The sequence below is a fragment of the Pteropus vampyrus genome, unplaced genomic scaffold (genome assembly GCF_000151845.1).
Source record: "Pteropus vampyrus isolate Shadow unplaced genomic scaffold, Pvam_2.0 Scaffold213, whole genome shotgun sequence".
NCBI lineage: Eukaryota > Metazoa > Chordata > Mammalia > Chiroptera > Pteropodidae > Pteropus > Pteropus vampyrus.
Window position 1 is genome coordinate 1,417,833 of NW_011888994.1, and position 18,287 is coordinate 1,436,119.

General features: G+C 31.7%; 1 protein-coding gene across 5 annotated transcripts in view; it reads right to left on the reverse strand.

Annotated features, from left to right (window-relative positions):
• Window positions 1-18,287, reverse strand: part of FCHO2 (FCH domain only 2) — a 105,066-nt gene that overhangs the window by 16,447 nt on the left and 70,332 nt on the right. For all 5 annotated transcript variants that reach the window (XM_011372725.2, XM_023538131.1, XM_023538130.1 and 2 more), the window contains 7 exons: window positions 17,533-17,544; window positions 17,137-17,161; window positions 15,592-15,634; window positions 13,325-13,413; window positions 9,028-9,131; window positions 4,684-4,813; window positions 49-160 (listed from right to left, as the gene is read on the reverse strand). In XM_011372725.2, the coding sequence (XP_011371027.1) occupies window positions 49-160; window positions 4,684-4,813; window positions 9,028-9,131; window positions 13,325-13,413; window positions 15,592-15,634; window positions 17,137-17,161; window positions 17,533-17,544 (515 nt within the window). The remainder of the gene's footprint in view (window positions 1-48; window positions 161-4,683; window positions 4,814-9,027; window positions 9,132-13,324; window positions 13,414-15,591; window positions 15,635-17,136; window positions 17,162-17,532; window positions 17,545-18,287) is intronic.

The following is an 18,287-nucleotide window of genomic DNA, read 5'->3' on the forward strand; positions in this document are numbered from 1 at the left end:
CCACCCAGCCCCCACCACCCCCGACAAACACATCTTTTTAAAACTAACTTGGTAGGATCTGCTCCTTTAAAGTAAGCATTGACAGATTCTGTAAGGGCGACTGCCACAGGTAAGGTGTCCTGATTTCCAAGGCTGACAGGACTGGGACCTCGTGACACACCTAGAATACATACAATCCATCTGTTAAATCCTACAGAAAGATATTTATTAAATATTAAGACAGGTAGATTCACAATGTTAGCTTGTCACAAATGACTATTACTGGTTCCAATGACACCCCAAGTATAAATCTGGAGGTTAAAAAATATAGCATAAAACAAACTGGAACACAAGTCAAAGGGCAAAAATATCAGGAAAACACATCACAATGACTTTTGTTTTAAATGTAATGACACAGAAGGGTTGAGTTAAGGAACGTCGGAAGAAAAGTCCTTCACCTGAAGAGCTAAAATTACTAAAATATGGCTTCAAAATCATTCAATTATTAAATTCTTTCAGGTTCTACCAACACATACGTCAAGACATTAAACTGGATTTTTGTATTTAAGCTACCTCTATCCATTTGCTAATTCTGAGTGGTATATTTCACACACTACTCATAATTGTCTTTTACCTCTTTTTTGTCTAATACTTGTTTTATATTGCCACATTACCTTGCCTCAATAAATGTAATATTTTTTATAACATTCCTGACATAAAATTCACTCAGATAAGACACTTTGAGTCAAATCATAATAAAGCATAGTGCTTTAAAAGCAGAATAAAATGTAAACAAATTTAATTTATGCATGTGTTCAGGTTTTGGGTTTTTTTGTTTTGTGTAAACAAAGTACCTGATTTATTTCATAATAGAAATATCCCTCAAAATGCCTTTTTCTTTACACAAATATATTTTTCCCACTTATGCCTTACCACTATCACTACTGCTACTAATTGGAGAGTGAGGCATTTTATTTAATATGTGATACAATTTGTAAAAGTAAGTCAACAGGACAGTTAATTCTAATTATTCATTTTTATTTAAAAAATGAGTAACCTAGGTCAACATATATCTCTGAAATCTGAATGTATGCTTTTGTGACATAAATGCTGCACAATAATCATAGCCATCAGATATTTTTATTTCAGAGGTGACTACTTATTGTAAAAGACAGAGTTACTTTTGAGATAACTAAAGGATTCTGACAAAAATCAGAACTGGCTTTCTCTGCCTTACAATTAAACCTGAGATCCTACAGTGAAAAACATCTTGTGTTAGGCTTAGAGGCTGGGAAGATTTTGTAGTATTTGAGATTTTGAAGGGATTTTGATTTAGAAGGTTTTTCATAGTTAGAAAAATAGCACATTGACTAAAAATACATGAGAACAAGAATTGCTGCTTCTAGGCCATTGGGAAAAGCAAACCCCCACTTAAGACAATTTAAAATTTCATGTGAAAATTTAAACAATATAAAAACTTATTCACAAAATCACAACAGCTACTTTACTAGCCACTAATATGTGCCAGACACTTTGCTAAGGAGGGGTGAAAAAATGGTGCCTTTTTGAATATGTAGCTTTGCAAAGCAGGAGCATAGTTTATTGGTGAGGGATGGGCTGGAATGATGAAAGGAAATGAAAATGAGTCCAGAGAAGTGTTTATGACTCAGAGTATGCAGGACCTTTAATTTTATCCTTTTGGCACTAAAAACTACTAAAAATATTTAAGAGAAACATGATTAGGTTTTTCATTTAATAAGATCACTCAGAACACAGAGTAGGTAGGATCCAGGATTGAAGAGAAAAATGACTGTTGGCGAGGATTCAAGTTTGGATCAGGTGAGATGATTTAAGTGAAAGATAAGGTCCTAATCAAGAGGCAGCTGTTTTGGGAATGTGTGTAAGAAAAAGTTAAGTGAAAAAAGCAGACTAAGTATAAATTCACTGATTAAAATTATGCAAATTATACATGGCTGTGCACTGGGAAAATGTCACTGTAAATTTAAATTAGTTCAATTGCCTTTTTAAAAAATATATTGATCTAGAGTGCAATTATAAATTCGGGAAAGCCTATTTTCAGAAAAAGATAAAGGCTATAATAATCTTATTGATTTTTTTCCCTTAATAACCTACACATAGGGGTATTTACACATGGTCATGGGTAATGTTAATGTCTGCTAACTGCTTTGACATTAAAGCTCAAAAGACACCTACAAGGTTATTTTCAATTAATTTGGGCATATAAAATGAGAATTCTTGAGATAGTTTCCCTATAAACTATTAGGCCCGTTGTTCAAATACTGGCAAGTAATGAAAATAAGGAAAAAAACTCAAATCCACTGAACATTTTGGCATATCCCCTTTTGTATCTTCTATTTCTTTCAAAGTTATATTGCATGCATAAAAACTGACAAGAAATGTGTACTTAAGTCCCTAAAAAAAGTCTGCATTTATATTCAGAATTATTCTTTAGAAATAAAAAATTCATTGTATTCTTTATAAAGATAGTTTGCATTCCAATTTTGGTTTAATTGCTCCACATTTAAACAATTGTATGTTTCAAAAAAAAAAAAAAATGTTGAGGGTATGGGGTACCTTCCTGTAACAGTCAATGGATATTTTTGTGGAATTCCTTTTGGCTCAGGAGTTACAACAAGAGGCTCACTCCCAACTATTTTCTATCTCTGTGCCTCTAACTTCAACTCACTATATGCATGGTTTTCGTATGACAGCTTTTGCTCTGGTAGTTTAGCTACTGAAATTATTTTTTAACTGACATAGTGTTGCTGCTTCTTTTCTATCACTTTATCTCTAGTTTTGACAGTTTAAGATGTGTTGATATTTCTCAATGTTGAGAGAAGAGCAGGGAGATGGAAGACAATGCAAACATATTGTGTTTTTATAATTGGAGACTTGATAGCAATGGATTCTGTATAGCAACTGGACATAATTAGTATAAAATTGAGATCGTTAAACCTTAGAGTTATTCTTGATTTCTGAGACACCATACATTGCTGGAAAAGGAAAAATTAGATAAAGTATTTTAGGTACACTTTAGAATCATTAGTTAACACATACATTTGCTTTCGATATACAATACCTTGTGAAGTCTCACAGTGCTTTTCAATTTCAGAGAGTGTTCCAATCAAATTATCATCTTCTATCATATTTAAATAAAACAAAATATTGCAGGAAAAGATATTCAAGAAACAAGAAGAATCAAAAATTTGTATCTCAACACAGCTGAATGAGCACCATGATAAAGAGAGAATTTTTAGGTAGATTTAAAGAACCTTTATTGTACAAAATCTACATACATCCTGCCTATGTCATTACTGTCACCTACTTGGTTCTCCTATTGCCCACACTGACTCAAACTAAAAACATATGTACCAACTCAATCAAAAGTAAAGTTTACATCACAAAAAGGAAAACTTCTGAATACAGAGATAATGGAAAAGCCAATTTTGGTTTAGACTACCTGCCTGATTTCTAATAGGACCCATCTATGTTCTTTATGGCTAAAATGTAGATTCTGCAGAAACGAATTAACAAAACCACATATACAAACAAAAAATAAGAATAAAGTACTGTTAAAACAAAAAGTCAAATTTATAAGTTTTTCTTTTACCTTTATGTAAACAATATATCTAAGTTCATAAAGATATGTAAAATAACGTATTTGGACATTTAGAAATCATTTTTTACCTTATTTTAGCCTATATTACTTATGCCATTTTTACAATGGCCAGACACAGAATACACATTTCTCCCATGTTGAGTTTTGACAAATAAAATTAGATTTATAATTAAATCAGCTTAATTAGGGATGTGATTCTCAAACTTAACATGCATCAGAATTACCTCAAAGGCCTATTCAAAGATTGCTTAGCCCCACTCCCAAAGCTTAGTTTAAAAGGTCTGCATTTCTAATAAGTTTCCTGGTAATACAGACAGATGCTGCAGGTCCAAGGACCAAACTTTGAGCACTACTGACTTATGCTTAGTTAATACAAATCAATGATTTATATTATCAAGGATAAACCCATTACTACTTAGAAGCACAGCAATGGGGACAAGTTATAATTTTGATGAGAAGCTGTTGCTCCCGAAACAGCTGCTTTAAGTGGCTTTGTACTTTGTTTACTGTACTAACAAAAAGTGAGAAAGGTAATAAGAATTTGTAGGAAGAATTGGATAAAGGTAACAAAAAAATCTCAAGCAAAATCTATATGTAATACTGAATGTTTGATGAGGTTTAGGTTTATATAGCTATACCCTAATATCTACGTTTAAATCTTTATGATTTAAATTCTTGTAGGAAAAAAATAATTCATTGCAAGCATAAACCTCTTTCATTGAATCAGTTGTTTTTAAAACACAGACTTTCTTAAGAATGCAAGTATCAATTCAGAGTAGAAAGGACTGTATTATATTTTGTCTTCAACTACAGTATTTATATTGGTCAGTAGTTTATAAATTTGATGTACTCCTAACAGTGCCAACCATGCTTAAAATTCTCCTATTCAAATAATATAAACTATGAAAAAGAAAAGGAAAATGTGGCTAGTTTGATAATGCCAGGAGTGTTTCCAGAAAACCAAAATTTCTAATGTTAAATTCACCAGCCCATTAAAAATATCAAAAAATTCAGCCTGATCATTAGATTTTAACTTTCACATGTAATTGATGATAATCGCTTACCTACTGTTGGAGTGTTGGCAGCACTTAATGAAGCAGAAGATGAGATAGAGGAAGAACTTTCTGCCCGGGCTAAAGGAGCGGCAGGAGGTGGGCTGGTATTGGAAGTTACAGGTGGGCTGAATGGCCTGGGCTTAAAAACAAAAAAGTTATCAAAATGGTAAAATAATCCCTCTGTTATCAAAAAAGATTTTTAAGTATCAGGTAAACTAAACTAAATTTACTGTGTGACTTTCTTATAACTCAAAATTAGAGATGCCACAGGTCAAATAATTTTTGAGAATATATTAAAAGCTGAAAAGGCTATTTTTACAAAATGCTGTCAAGAGAATTTCCGTACATAAAACATTTTCTGTATTTCAAAAAGTATGCTTTAGATTCTCAGAAGTTAAATGTTTAAACACTATGAAATCTTTTCACAGACACTGCCAAACTGCTTCCCAAAAGCGTTACTGACTTTACCAGTCTGCCTATAAATACAAGAAAATATTTCTCTGCACCCTTGCCAGCAGTGAATAGATGAGCCACAGAAGAGGGTGAAAAAATTTTAACTTTTAGCTAATTTGATAAAAATAAAATTGGCATTTTTCCTTTTATGAGTTATATGTATTAGCTTTGTCTGATTTAGTTTGGCAGAGGTCTTAGTATTACCCGACCTTTCAATAACCCTTTGCTTTATTTGCTGCAAATAGTTTTCTCCCTAAATATTGCTTGCCCTTTTAGTGTTTACAAATCTGTCCACATTTTCCTTGGTAATTCATTTTAATGCTTTCTCACTGAGAAAGTTCATGCCATGCAAAGGATTTGAGAAAATGTTAATCCTACTAGTTAAACATAAAAACAAATATAAAAAATACTTTCTAGTTAAACATAAAAACAAATATAAAAACTATAACTCCAATTCATTTATCTTTTACCTTGGTGAATGAATTTTTTTCCTTCCAAATTCCTACTTGTTCCAACAATACATTAGCAATACTTCCTGAGGTCTTTCACTTTTTAGAATAAGGCATATTTAGCTTAATTAAAAATAATCTTTTCCTGCTTATAAAAGTATTAAGGAAATACAGTACTTATTTAGTGCCTACTATGTGACAAGCCATGGCGTAGGTACTAGATACAAAGCAGTAAACAAGAAAGACACTATACCTGTCCTGTTATTTGAGGGACTTGAAAAAAAGCAAAACCAAACTTTATAAGCATTCATACACTAAAATTAGTCAATTATTCATTGCATGAATGTAAATTTACAGATATACACTTTTATAAAAATTAGAAAATACTGCCCAAAGTGTTTCACATTTATTAAGCCCCCCACCCCACCTCCCATTTAACTATTTTTAAACTATTAGTTCCAGAGAAGGGCTTTTTGATGACTCATTATTCTGGAAAATATAGCACAATGTAAAAATGCAGTTGTATCTGTATGTAGATGTTGAATGTGAGGCCAAACAAATATTACATTCAACAGCTGATTTGAAACTTACAAGCTTGGAAAAAGTCTTGAAATCCACTACTGTAGGAGACATTTCTCCTGTGGCAACATGGCCTTATGACTAATATAATTTGGCTGCATTTTTACAATTTATAATTAGAATGGGCACTTTACAATTTTTTAGGAAAGGCAAAAACAGCTCTTAAGTGGTTTTCTCTTGTTTTAGAATGGCACTGTCTAGTACAGTAGCCACTAATACTGAAAATGTAGCTAGTTCAAATTTGAGATGAACTATGAAACAATAGATTTTAAAGACAGTATACACACAAAAAAGTAAAGTCTCAATTTTTATATTGATATGTTAAATCTATTAATTTCACTTTCTTTTTTCATTGGTTCCTTGAAACTTTAAATATGTCACTTGCAGTATTTATTGGACAGCACTGCTTAAAAACAATGGTTCTCAAACATTAGCATGTATCAGAATCACTTGGAGGGCTTGTTAAAACACAGTTGCTGGGCCACTCCCCAGAATTTCTGATTTGTCTGGGGTGGAGCCAGAGAAATTGAATTTCTACCAGGTTCCCAAGTTATGCTAACACTGTTGGTCTTGGGACCACACTTTGAGAACTACTGCTCTAGAACAATGAGGGGTTCTCTGCAGGGATGTGAGGAGGGTGTGGTTATAGACCCTTTGAGAAGAATGCACATACAAGTATACAAGGAAAAGGGCGCTCCAATGTACAGCTGGAGAGAATTCAAATCAGCACCACCTTTCTGTGGGCAATACAGCAACAATCATCAAGGGTCTTAAATATGCACATACCACTTAGCTCATGGATTTCACTTTTTAAATTTTTACTAAGAAAATAATGTCTGCAAATACATAAGAAAATTCATTAAGACATTTACAATGAGAACGTGGAAATAAACAATGTCAAACAAATTTCTGAAAACTTTTGGAAATTTAATGCTGACAATGGTGTAGAAGATAAGATTATGCTCTGCAGCCACTTCCAGGAGGTTCCCTGAAGCCTTCAGAGTGGTTGCTAGAAGGCTCTCAAGGCTGGGGCAGGAAGTGAATGGTGATGTGAAGGATTCAATTACAAAAGTCCCACTTTTACTTATTTAATAGACTTACAACTTAAGATTATTATTAGACAAAAACTTCTACCACTTTAAAGACGTTTGAAAACCATGAAATAATTTATGATACAAAAAAGACACTCCCAAAATATTTTCAAGTGAACAAAAAATAAAATATATGATATGACCTTTTACTTAAAAACATACACATATTGTTCATAGCAACTTTTTGAGCAATTACTTACCTTGACGATGTTCTAAGTGTTTAATACCAACTTATTTAAGCATCACAATAACCTATTATCATTATACCCATTTTATCCAGAAGGAAACTGAGACTCCAAATAAACAACTTGCTAATGTTCCTCAGGTAATTAGCGGCTAATAAACTTGTGCTTTTAACAACTCTTATTTTACTGCCACTGGATAAATAAACTCAAAAAATAATGAAAGGATATATACAAAAATGTTAACAGTAGTTATCTTTGGGTGATAAAATATAGAAGGAATTTTTATGTTCTGTGTTTATTTTCCAAATTTTATAACATGATTATGTACTGCTTTTGTAATCAAGAAAAAAATTCATGTTATTAAGATGTAGTAATTTTATATTACTTAAATAATAACCAACTACTTGGCAGCTTGTAGTTTTTCATTTCACTTCCACTACGTCTGTTCATTGGGACAGTGAGTAAAAGACATCACCATTTCAATATTTGGTGTTCAAACCTTTTTGTTTATTCATGAAATATTTTCTAACTATGTACCATGTGACAGGTATTATGCAAAGTATTAAGGATATGAAATTGGCTAAAGCAAACAAAGTATGGCTGGTGGCAGTGGAGAAGAGAAATACAATGTGATCTGTGACAAAGCATATGGGTATAGGAAGAGAATGATTAAATCTACTGGGGGAGGAGTAATGGTCAAAGAAGGTTTTACCTAGGTGGTGATAATTAGTTTGGTCTTAAAGAAAACTGAGGTGCATTTCAAATAGAGGGAGCATAAGAAGAAGACATGGATATATAAAAGAGCATGATGTATTTGGGGAACAGTAGAAAGTTTCAAGTGGCCGGAACCTGGGTTATAAAGAGGAGAAAGCTGGATAGTTAGCTTGGTAATGTAGGTTACTGGGGCAACTTTATCATCAAGAACCAAGTATATTTTTTTCAGTTAGAACCACTGCAGATCTATATCAGGGGAAAAAGATTAATAAGCTTGACTTTTAGAAATGTAATTCTGGCAATTAGTGTAAAAGATGAAGCAAAACAGAATAGATCACAGGTAAAGACTTGTTTGAGAGAGCCTCACGCTAAATAAAACCCATAAAATTTCTTTATCTGACAACTTTTGAAGACCAATGCTTTATTTTTTTATAGCAATATGCACTTAATATGTGCAAGACAATCAAGTGATGTGAATTCCAGTTTCCTTATATACAAAATAAAGCTGGACCAGATGCTCTCCAGGACTCGCCTGGCACTATATGTCTAAGGACTAACACTTCTTAATATTTGCCTTCACACAGAATTACATAAAAAGTGCTTCTTAACTGTGAAACATTCGGTACTAAATAGTATTTTTATAAAGTGCCAACTTTCTCAGGAAATCTCTTTCCAACTGAACAATATCTTGCTCCACAGGTATGATCACTAAGGTAATATAGGGGAGAGAAGGAAGTACTGTTAGGGAAAACTTTTCTATACTTGCAAGAATCGAGTAGAAAATTCCAAACATTCAACTCTAAAGGGGTATATAGAAAGATATCATTTGCATCTTAAATCAAAACAGTTGTAATTAAAAAAAAGAAACACCTGAGTACATACTATTTCATTAATCCCACTGAGTTTGCCTGAAGTAAGCTTTGGTCTGGAAGCAGGCCTTGGAGGTGGGACAATGGTGCCTACAGAAAGAGGAGTTGTGGGCCTGCCTGGTGGGGGGAAAAAGAAAATTTGAAGAAAATCATTAGTATGTAGCAATCCTTACATAAAGACATTCTATTATAGAGGAACTGTTAGGATTCAAATCTCGTTTTTCAGGAATTTTTAAAAAATGTAATTACAGATATTTGGTGAAATACTGGGAACGTATCAAATATGCTTTTTGCAAAGTCACCAATATTATTCCTGTAAAAAAAATCATTACAATTTCGATAAAACTGGCACAAAATATAAATTGTTTTTCTATTTCACTTATTTATATCTACAAAAATTAAATCTAATAAATTAACTGGTGTAAACAATTTAAGGCCTCAGGTCTTTAGTTTACTGCTCATACATCTACTTTACAGACAATAATGCAAGACCAAGCCTTTGAAACACCTTAAGAAAAATAATATGAACTCTAAATAAAACACTTACCTTGATTAAACTTGTAATTTGACTTTTACATTAAACCACACTGTAACTTTTTTTGTGAATTAATAGTATTAAAAATATCTTTACTAAAAAATTGTCTCTAAATCACTCTAATTTTTGGTAAGTGTTGAAAATATCTTAATTTTCCCTAAATCCTATATAAATTTAGTGTTCACTGTTTTTAACACCATTTGCAAATTTTGCAATTTTATAAATCAGAAATAAGAATCTTAGTATTCCTAATTAAAAATAACTCATCATGGTAGAAATTAATGAATGGAATTCAAGTGTACAGCATCAAAAGTCACAAATGTATTAGTGTAATCAAAGCAAGAATGAAGAATAAAACCAAATATGTTTAAATCATCCTTAAATTAATTTTAAATTCTTTTGGTCCTTTCTAAAAGATGGGGCTATAATTAAGAGACTGAATATAATAGGAATAAGAAGAAATATATTTCACTAAGTTCTATAAGTTTATAGATGTACAAAGTTGAAAATATATGAATGGGCCTGAGTATATACATGGGGAAACAAATAGTAAAGCTGGGGGCCCTTGGTCAGCAATGGAGGAATGGAGGCATAAAAAGGAGGAGCATGGAGGTGGTAGGAAGAGATCTAAAGAAAAAAAGTAGTCACACAGGAGTGAAAGCAAATGCCATGGGGTTATGAAATCATTTAGAAAGCACATGAAGGGATAACAGATGTAAGCAGAGTTCAGGCTGCTTAAGGAAAAAAGTAGAAAGCTGGTAAGAAATCAACTTTAGTTCTTAAAGCTATTGCCTTCATCCAATCAGCACGAGTTCTTTCATGCTGCCCTCTTATTTTAAGCTGCACATTGGAAGAAACATGCGCCAGCCTGAGAACCATAACACTTCCCTGTGCTATGACATTTACTTTTAAGATATGTTCATAATCAATGAAACCAGCACTGACTAATACTCGTTATTTCAAACCTGTGAGACAGCTTAACTAATAGAGGCATTTACATCTGAAACTTCATTATTGATCAAGTGGCCTTTCCAAATGGCTTTTAGATTGACTCAAAACCAAGAAGTGTTAAGCATAGATCCTTCAAATAATCAGAAATTGCTTTTTTAGGAAAGCTAGTAACAAAACTCAACACCACCGTTTATAAATGAATCTATTAATTATAAACTAATAATAAATTTATGTATTATAAATGAATATCTGCATATGCCAAATAGGTACTGCTTCTAGAAGCCTCTGAAGGATATTACTATAATTTTTTATAAACTTAAGTGTCTTAGTTGTGTGTTTTGATAGTGGTGGTGGTGGTGGTGGTGTTGATAATGGAGCTCACTTCCAAAAAAATGTCTATTAGATGTAGTAGTTCAAGAAATAGGAAGTGACCTGTAAAAGCATAGGAGATAAGACCTAATTTAGATCTACCCTCTGACATTACCTAAGGGGAACAGACAATGCATGTTTCTCATACCATTCTTTACCTGCACAAAAAGATACTAATCTAAAATCCAGAAGCAATGATGATGATGTAGAAGAAAAATCAGCATTTTTAGCCTCTTCAGTAATTTTTCACGACATGATGTTATGCCAAAGGTCACTCTGATCCTCAGAGATGTAGCTTTTGGAAGATCTCTCATCCAAAGCATCAGGAAACCTGAAGGCATTTTCAGTTTTACAGTGCAATATCTGGAATACTACCTGAGCTCCACTGGTAATGAACTTATAACAAGCTCATCAATGAAAGAAATCCACTGACTTTGTAACCATGAAGCAAAAAGAAACTATCTGTATCCTCTGCTGGTGCTGTTACAGAAGGAGAACATAGAGAGTCAGTGGACAAGTGTAGTGGTAGGCTTTCTAGACCAAGAATCTGAGTTGGTTTCAAATAAAGATTCAATTATCATACACCTAGACATTTAAATCAGTGGGAATGAAAGTAGAGTGCCTTATCCGCTCTTCACAATCACCTGAAGGAGAAGAAAACAATTGAAAACTAGAAGCAACAGGAAAATTCTAGAACTAAAATATAACTCTATATAGCCAGTTATCATCTTGTTTCAGGTTAATGTCATTTTAATTACTCAAAACTAGCAAAAGGTTTATAAATGTTTTATCATATCCTAGCTCCTAAACATCGAATGACCGCTGAATGAAAATGTCATTTTTTTTTTACGTGAAATTGTAATTGATATGGGTAAAGCATTCTTTAAACAGGTAGCAATAGGAAAAAAGAACTTTATTGAAAAGAGACGATACCAAAGAAAATAGTGAGAAATAAAGGACAGAGTTAACTAAAGCCTCTGTGATATCAATGTGAAAAATTTTATTAAAAATTTGATACAATAATTCATAAAAGAATATTAACAAAATTGAAAAACACTGCTTAGGACTTCTTTAGCTTAAATACAAAACACTACTCTGATATTCTTACTAAACAAAAACAAAATCTTAAAAACTTCAGTTTTTCCTATATAATTACTTTCCTGATACGATGCATTAGTAAGGTTAGTTTTATAAAACTAAATAGTAACAAGTGCCCATTGAGAAAGGTTATAATGACACTTCAGGATATGTTCCACTACCTATTAACTTTTTGTTGCTGTTTTATAAATATTAGGTACAGATCACCTTCCCTTCAAAATTCCAAGTTGTTTTGGGTTAAAGGCTGCCTAAAATCCAATTAAAATGTCTTTTTAATGTTAGTTTCTAAACAGTCTAATTTTAAATACTAGTGTTTATTATTCATAGGCTTATTGTTTTGTTATTCTGCCAGAGTGCAAAAGATTTTAGAATTAGTAAGATCCAGGTTTAACCAGGTTTAAATCTATTCTTCATCATTTCCTAGCTATCTGATCTTAGAAAAGTTCCAGATCACCTCTGAGCTTCACTTTATTCATCTATAAAACTGGGACAATAAAAACAACTTCATGCAGCAGCAAATGAGGTGAAATTAAATAACATGTGCATAGCTTCTAGCAGAGCGACACAGCAAGAACTCGATCAATTCCAGTTCTTTCCCTATCATTCCAGCACTCCCTTAACCCCCAAACACTGCATTACATCTCTGAAATCCCAGAGAAGCTTAAAGATCAACTGAAAGTGATTTTATTTTCTTGCTTTGAACAAGCAGTGTGGTTTTATTAAACATGCACTTTTGATTCGCGCTTTGACTGTTGGTTAATGGGACTTCATATTTTGAAGAGAAATTGAGCATATTCTTGCCAAAACAACTACAAAGCATTCAAGTCCTTTCAGATATTGCTTGGGAAGTGCTAAAACCTTTCTGGAAAGCAGTTTGGCAATAAGTATCAATAATAATATCTTGTGACTGATAAATATAATATTGAAAAATTATTAGAAGAATATTATGAGATGTAAACAAAATCTGTTATATTCATGGCTGTTCATAATACTAGAAAATCAGATGTAACTTAAATGTCTATCAAGAAAGGAGTGGTTACATTAATGTACGTCTATGTAGTTGAATTTTATCTACAAGCTGTAAGAATTATTTGGGCATCAATATGGGAATGATGCCTAGAAATAAATATATAAATGAAAAAAGTTGTTATTTGATAAACTTTATTGTTTAAGCCATGGGGTCTTTAGGCTAAGTTACCCAGTATAAAATCACTTTTATCTGGCAATATGAGGAGAGGACAAGTTAAACAATTTTTTGATTATTAAGTACAACACAAAGTGATGAATAAAGCAATTAGAAAAAAGTAACTACTGCATGCCTCAGTTTAAAAAAATATATGTGTGTATATGTATTTACCTGATGATGATGAAGTTAGTGAAGTTGAAGATGAATCAAGAGATGGTCCAAACAGGGGGTCCCAAGCAAGTAAATCACTGGTCCCTTTCCTACCATATTTTAAAAACAAGAATTTTAACAAAGGGGTATTTTATTAGTATAAAATCTCGTCACTTATTGTTTCAGATAATTATAATAGTTCAACACATTAATTAAAAAGTTGGATACTCTGCCAATGGAATATGTGAAGAAACTTAAATTTAATAAGCCAATATTTGTAAACTGCTATAAGTAGAATCTACAATTAAATGAAGATGGCAGAGGAGGGTAGAGATTAATCTCCACTGATGGCACCTTGTTAAACTCTTAACAATTTTAGGGGTTGTCAGAATGGAAATGATTTCAGCTTTACAAATGAAGAAAAGCAGCACAGAGTCTTTACATGAGCTGCCTAAGGACACACAGATACTTAATTCTACAACAATGTTAGGTCTGCGTCCTAGCATCCAGTCTCAGAGAGAAAATTTCTTAAGTGATATGAAATCAGGTAGAAATTTTATAAGGTCATACTTATTTTCAAAGAAAAAGAAAAAGGGTCAAGGATTTTTTAAAAAGTACTTCTCAAGGACAGAAGTAAGCCCAACAACTTGAGATAAACCTCAAAGGTCAGATGATTGCAGTAGATCATGCATGGGAAGGACTGCTCCCTGGGCAATCCACTGCCTGGGCCACTAAGGTGTTCTGGCAAAATATTTGGGTCATACATGCCTTTTTATAAGAGATAACCAAGACTATGGAAAAAATCATCAAGAACATCAACATTCTAGTTTCAAAAAACTCAACATGCTGCATAACCAAAGATTTTTGTCTACTGACCTCTTGGAATCCAATGCACTGCTTACTCTCTGGATTCAACTCTTGGCTCTTTAATACAAACTGTTATATGAATATTTCTCTTTTCCATTTTAATCATACCCCCCTTTTTAAGATGCCTAATTTAGAGGAGCACCTGACCTTTGCCACCACTTTTTTTAAATTAACATTTTCCAGCTTTATTGAGGTATGACAGACAAAAATTGTATATATTTAAGGTAAAAAAGAGATTAATCCCTAATTAAAACAATATTTTAATGTTATCGAACTGTCATTTTTTAAATATTTTTTTCAAAATCTTAGAAAACAGGCCCACTATATAATAAAAACATTATAATTACCTACAAGCACATATCTAGCATCTCAACATGCACCTAACATGGATACACACTACTTCTGTATGATAAAGCTTAAGAGTCACAACTGCATAAACGATTCCTAAAAACAAAGTTTTAAAACACTAAAAAACTTATCTTTAAAAATTATAAATCAAAACACCACCCTATACTCAATTAGTGCATAGCTTCAAAGTATCTAATAATTTTAAACTACCCATTTATTATTTAATTATCCATTAATTAAGCCTACTTTTATTCATGAAAAAAAAATTGATAGATACAGAAATGAAAAAGGACCCATGCAACACTGGCTTAAAATATTTTTTCTTTTTAAGAACACCTGGCAACATGCCTTCCATCCTTCTGCTTTTTCAACTTGTGACACTTCCTCAATTTAAAGTTCATGAAATATACAGTCTATTTTACAAGGTCACACCCAAAAGTGAAGGAAAAAAGTAAGAAAATTTCCATGAGAATAACTGGTTGAAATACAGACATGTATGAACTTGGGATAGTATCATTTAGAAGTGGTGAGGCAATCAAAGCCAAATACAGTTGAATGGACTGTTAACATTATAAAAAGAATACTGTCAAATGAGAAATAATTAAAACAACTAAAAAATCCACATGGCATCTGACCGTTTAGAAGACAGGATAATTAACAATACCCTACTAGAATTGAAATAGCAAAGATAATAAAACTCTAAAAAACAAAATATTTAAAATTTGTTAATGTAGTAGAAAGAGAAGAATAAACAAGTGAAGGTCACAGGCTTTTTAGGGCAGTGAAACTATTTTATATACTACAATGGTAGATACGTCATTGTCGAAACTCAAAGGATGTATAACACGAAAAGGAACACTAACCTACACCTTGGACTTTGGGTGACTGGGATGTGTCAGTGTAGGTAGGTTCATCAACTGTAACAAATGTGCTACTTTGCTGGGGGAGGCTGAGCATATGTTGGGGCAGAAAGTACGTGTAAAACCTCTGTACCTGCCACTCAATTTTGCTGTGAACCTAAAAATGCTCTAAAAAAATAAAGTACTTTTTAAAAAATTTAATGTGGAACTTACTCATTGGATGCAGCAAATGATTTTGATTTTGTTAATTCTTCACCTAATTAAAGAATTAAAATATGAACAATTCATAATTGGCAATAAATATTTTAATGACTATAAACAATGTACACATCTCACTATAAACAATTTTAAAATTCTGGAATTAATAAAATATAAATAAATATGAAGTAAAGAAAAGGCTTTAATAAGTTTTCTATTGTGTTTAAGGATATTAATAGCTGAATTCCTGCTAAATTTTATTTCTTCTAACATCTTTGTTGAGAAATTATGTAAGTCAACTAAACTCTCACATTTATTAAAACTGCTCTTCAGAGGAGAAAAATATAGGCTGTAACTTTAAAAATTAGAACAAATGTTTAAACATGCAAGTATTGCTCAAGAATTTTAACTGATGAATCGTGAAAGCATTTTTCCAGTTCTCAGATTATTAGTGATTATTATATTGACCAAAAGTAGTTTGCAACTCCTGAAGGACATCCTATTTTATAGAATATTAAAATTTGTATAACAACCTAGAGCCAACAGTCATTTATTTACAAGATAGTCTGTTTTGCTACCTTTTGCATTGTATTGCGAATCATTTCATAAGCAACTAGTACACAGGGGAAAAGCATCAATAATATAAAAGTCATGTTGGTTCATAAGCAATTTGCTCTGCAACTTAATGTTTTGCATCATCAAGCAGTAACTGATGAATGTAAAAGACATCAACAGAGGTAACTGCAGCAAACTATGAGGAATACCACACTGTACAAGATGCCCATTAATACCATATTCTCCCATTTGGCTTAGTTTGGCATGTTCTGCCTCAAAGCGCTTACTGTGCTGTTCTCTTTTTGCATTTTGCCCTCATCTGTAAGTCGGTAGCCTCTTTTATCCTCATTTTCCTCACATCCCCTATTATCAAGCTACTCTCCATTCCTTTTTTAAAAAATTCCTACTTTTAATTTGGTATTTATCATGAATTTAACAGGTCTTTTTAATTGAGGTAGAATTTTTAAGATTAATATTGAAGTTTTTATTAAGCATTTTTACAAAATTGCATAGCTTTTGAGTGAGCTGCCTCAACTTTTTCCCACAACTCTTGTTAATTTTAATGCAAAATTCAGCACAAGGTGTTAACCCAAAAATGTTTTCAATATAATTAAACTGCTATACTAAAAATCACATAATAGAAATTGCAATTGTGATATGACTTAATAATAGGTAAAGCTAAAGCTTACTCATCTTATAAATGCCTCTGGCTCACAAGGCAAAGTTATAACAAATAGTTTAACATTTTTAATCAGAGGTTACTCTTTGGCTTTGTTGATTTCAGAAAAAGGTAGCCATATATTAAAGTATCAGGCACGTCTCAATGGTAAAAAATAATATAAATTGTCCTCTGTTATAAGTATCCTTTTTAAGTCGGTTTTTAAGGCTCATGATGAGAAAAGACTATTATTTCTATAACTACATATGTAAGGATATAAGTTTATTAGCAAATTGCCTGATAAATTTCAATAGACATAAAATAATCAATTTAAATGTCAAACTTACTAGATGAATTCTGATTCATCTGTACCTAAAAAAGAAATGCAAAGACTAAGTGCCATTAAACAAATAATTTAATTTGATAATAAATATTTAGTAAAACATTAATACTGGGAACCTAATTTTAAGTTGTTTTAGTATATCTGCTCAAATATAAACTGTATTTACATATAAATATATAAAAAACTTGCAGTAGTTTGTTTTCTAGTAAAGAATAGTAATACATGTACCTTTAACATTCAATAAAATGTCTTCAAATATTAAACTATTAACACCTGAAGCAACTTACTATGACTCGCTAATTTAAAAAACTTAATAAATATTTTAAAATCAATGTTCAAACATGACAGTCATTATTTTTTTTTTAAGTCAATAGGCAAAAATATAAAATCTTGTACTTACTGGGCTGTGTCTCTATTACAGTGCATGGAAGGGAAAAAAAAGACATAGTGTTCATTTTAGAATTCAAAATATATTTTCCAGCTGTAATAATTTTTCTACTCCCTTCTGAATCATACTTAAAATCTCTACACCTTAAATACATACATTGTTGGGGGAAAAATACTTAAGCTAGATAAGCAAACTGGGCAATGAAATATACTCACAATATCTTCTTTTCACACCCAACATTAACAATGAAAAACTTTATTATTTATTTTCTGAGCATGAAAGTAATACACGTTCACTGTTTTGTAACGAACAGAAAAGACAAGCACAAAGGAGAAAATTTAAAACTATCAATGATCTTACCACCCAGAGATAAATGCTTATTTAACATTTTGATGTATGTTCCTCTAGGCTTTTATTTATTTATATACACATTTTAAATTAGTTATGCTCTCAGACAATAAAAAGTTTTAATGGTTTCACAACTTTCTACTTCATATATATATATATATATATACACACACACACACATATATATATATATACACACACCATAATTTAATCTTGGCATTAATCTTACTGTTAACTAATAAGAATAGAATAAAACCTCACTTCACAAATCTTTTTGGTGGAAAAAAAAGTTCTAAAATTAAATTCTAAAAGTGCATGACTGAGAGAAAAGAACTTTTATCGAAACAAATATATGTAGACTACTTAAAATATATAATTAAATAATATAAAATGAGAACTTTTATTCTCCATTATCAAGG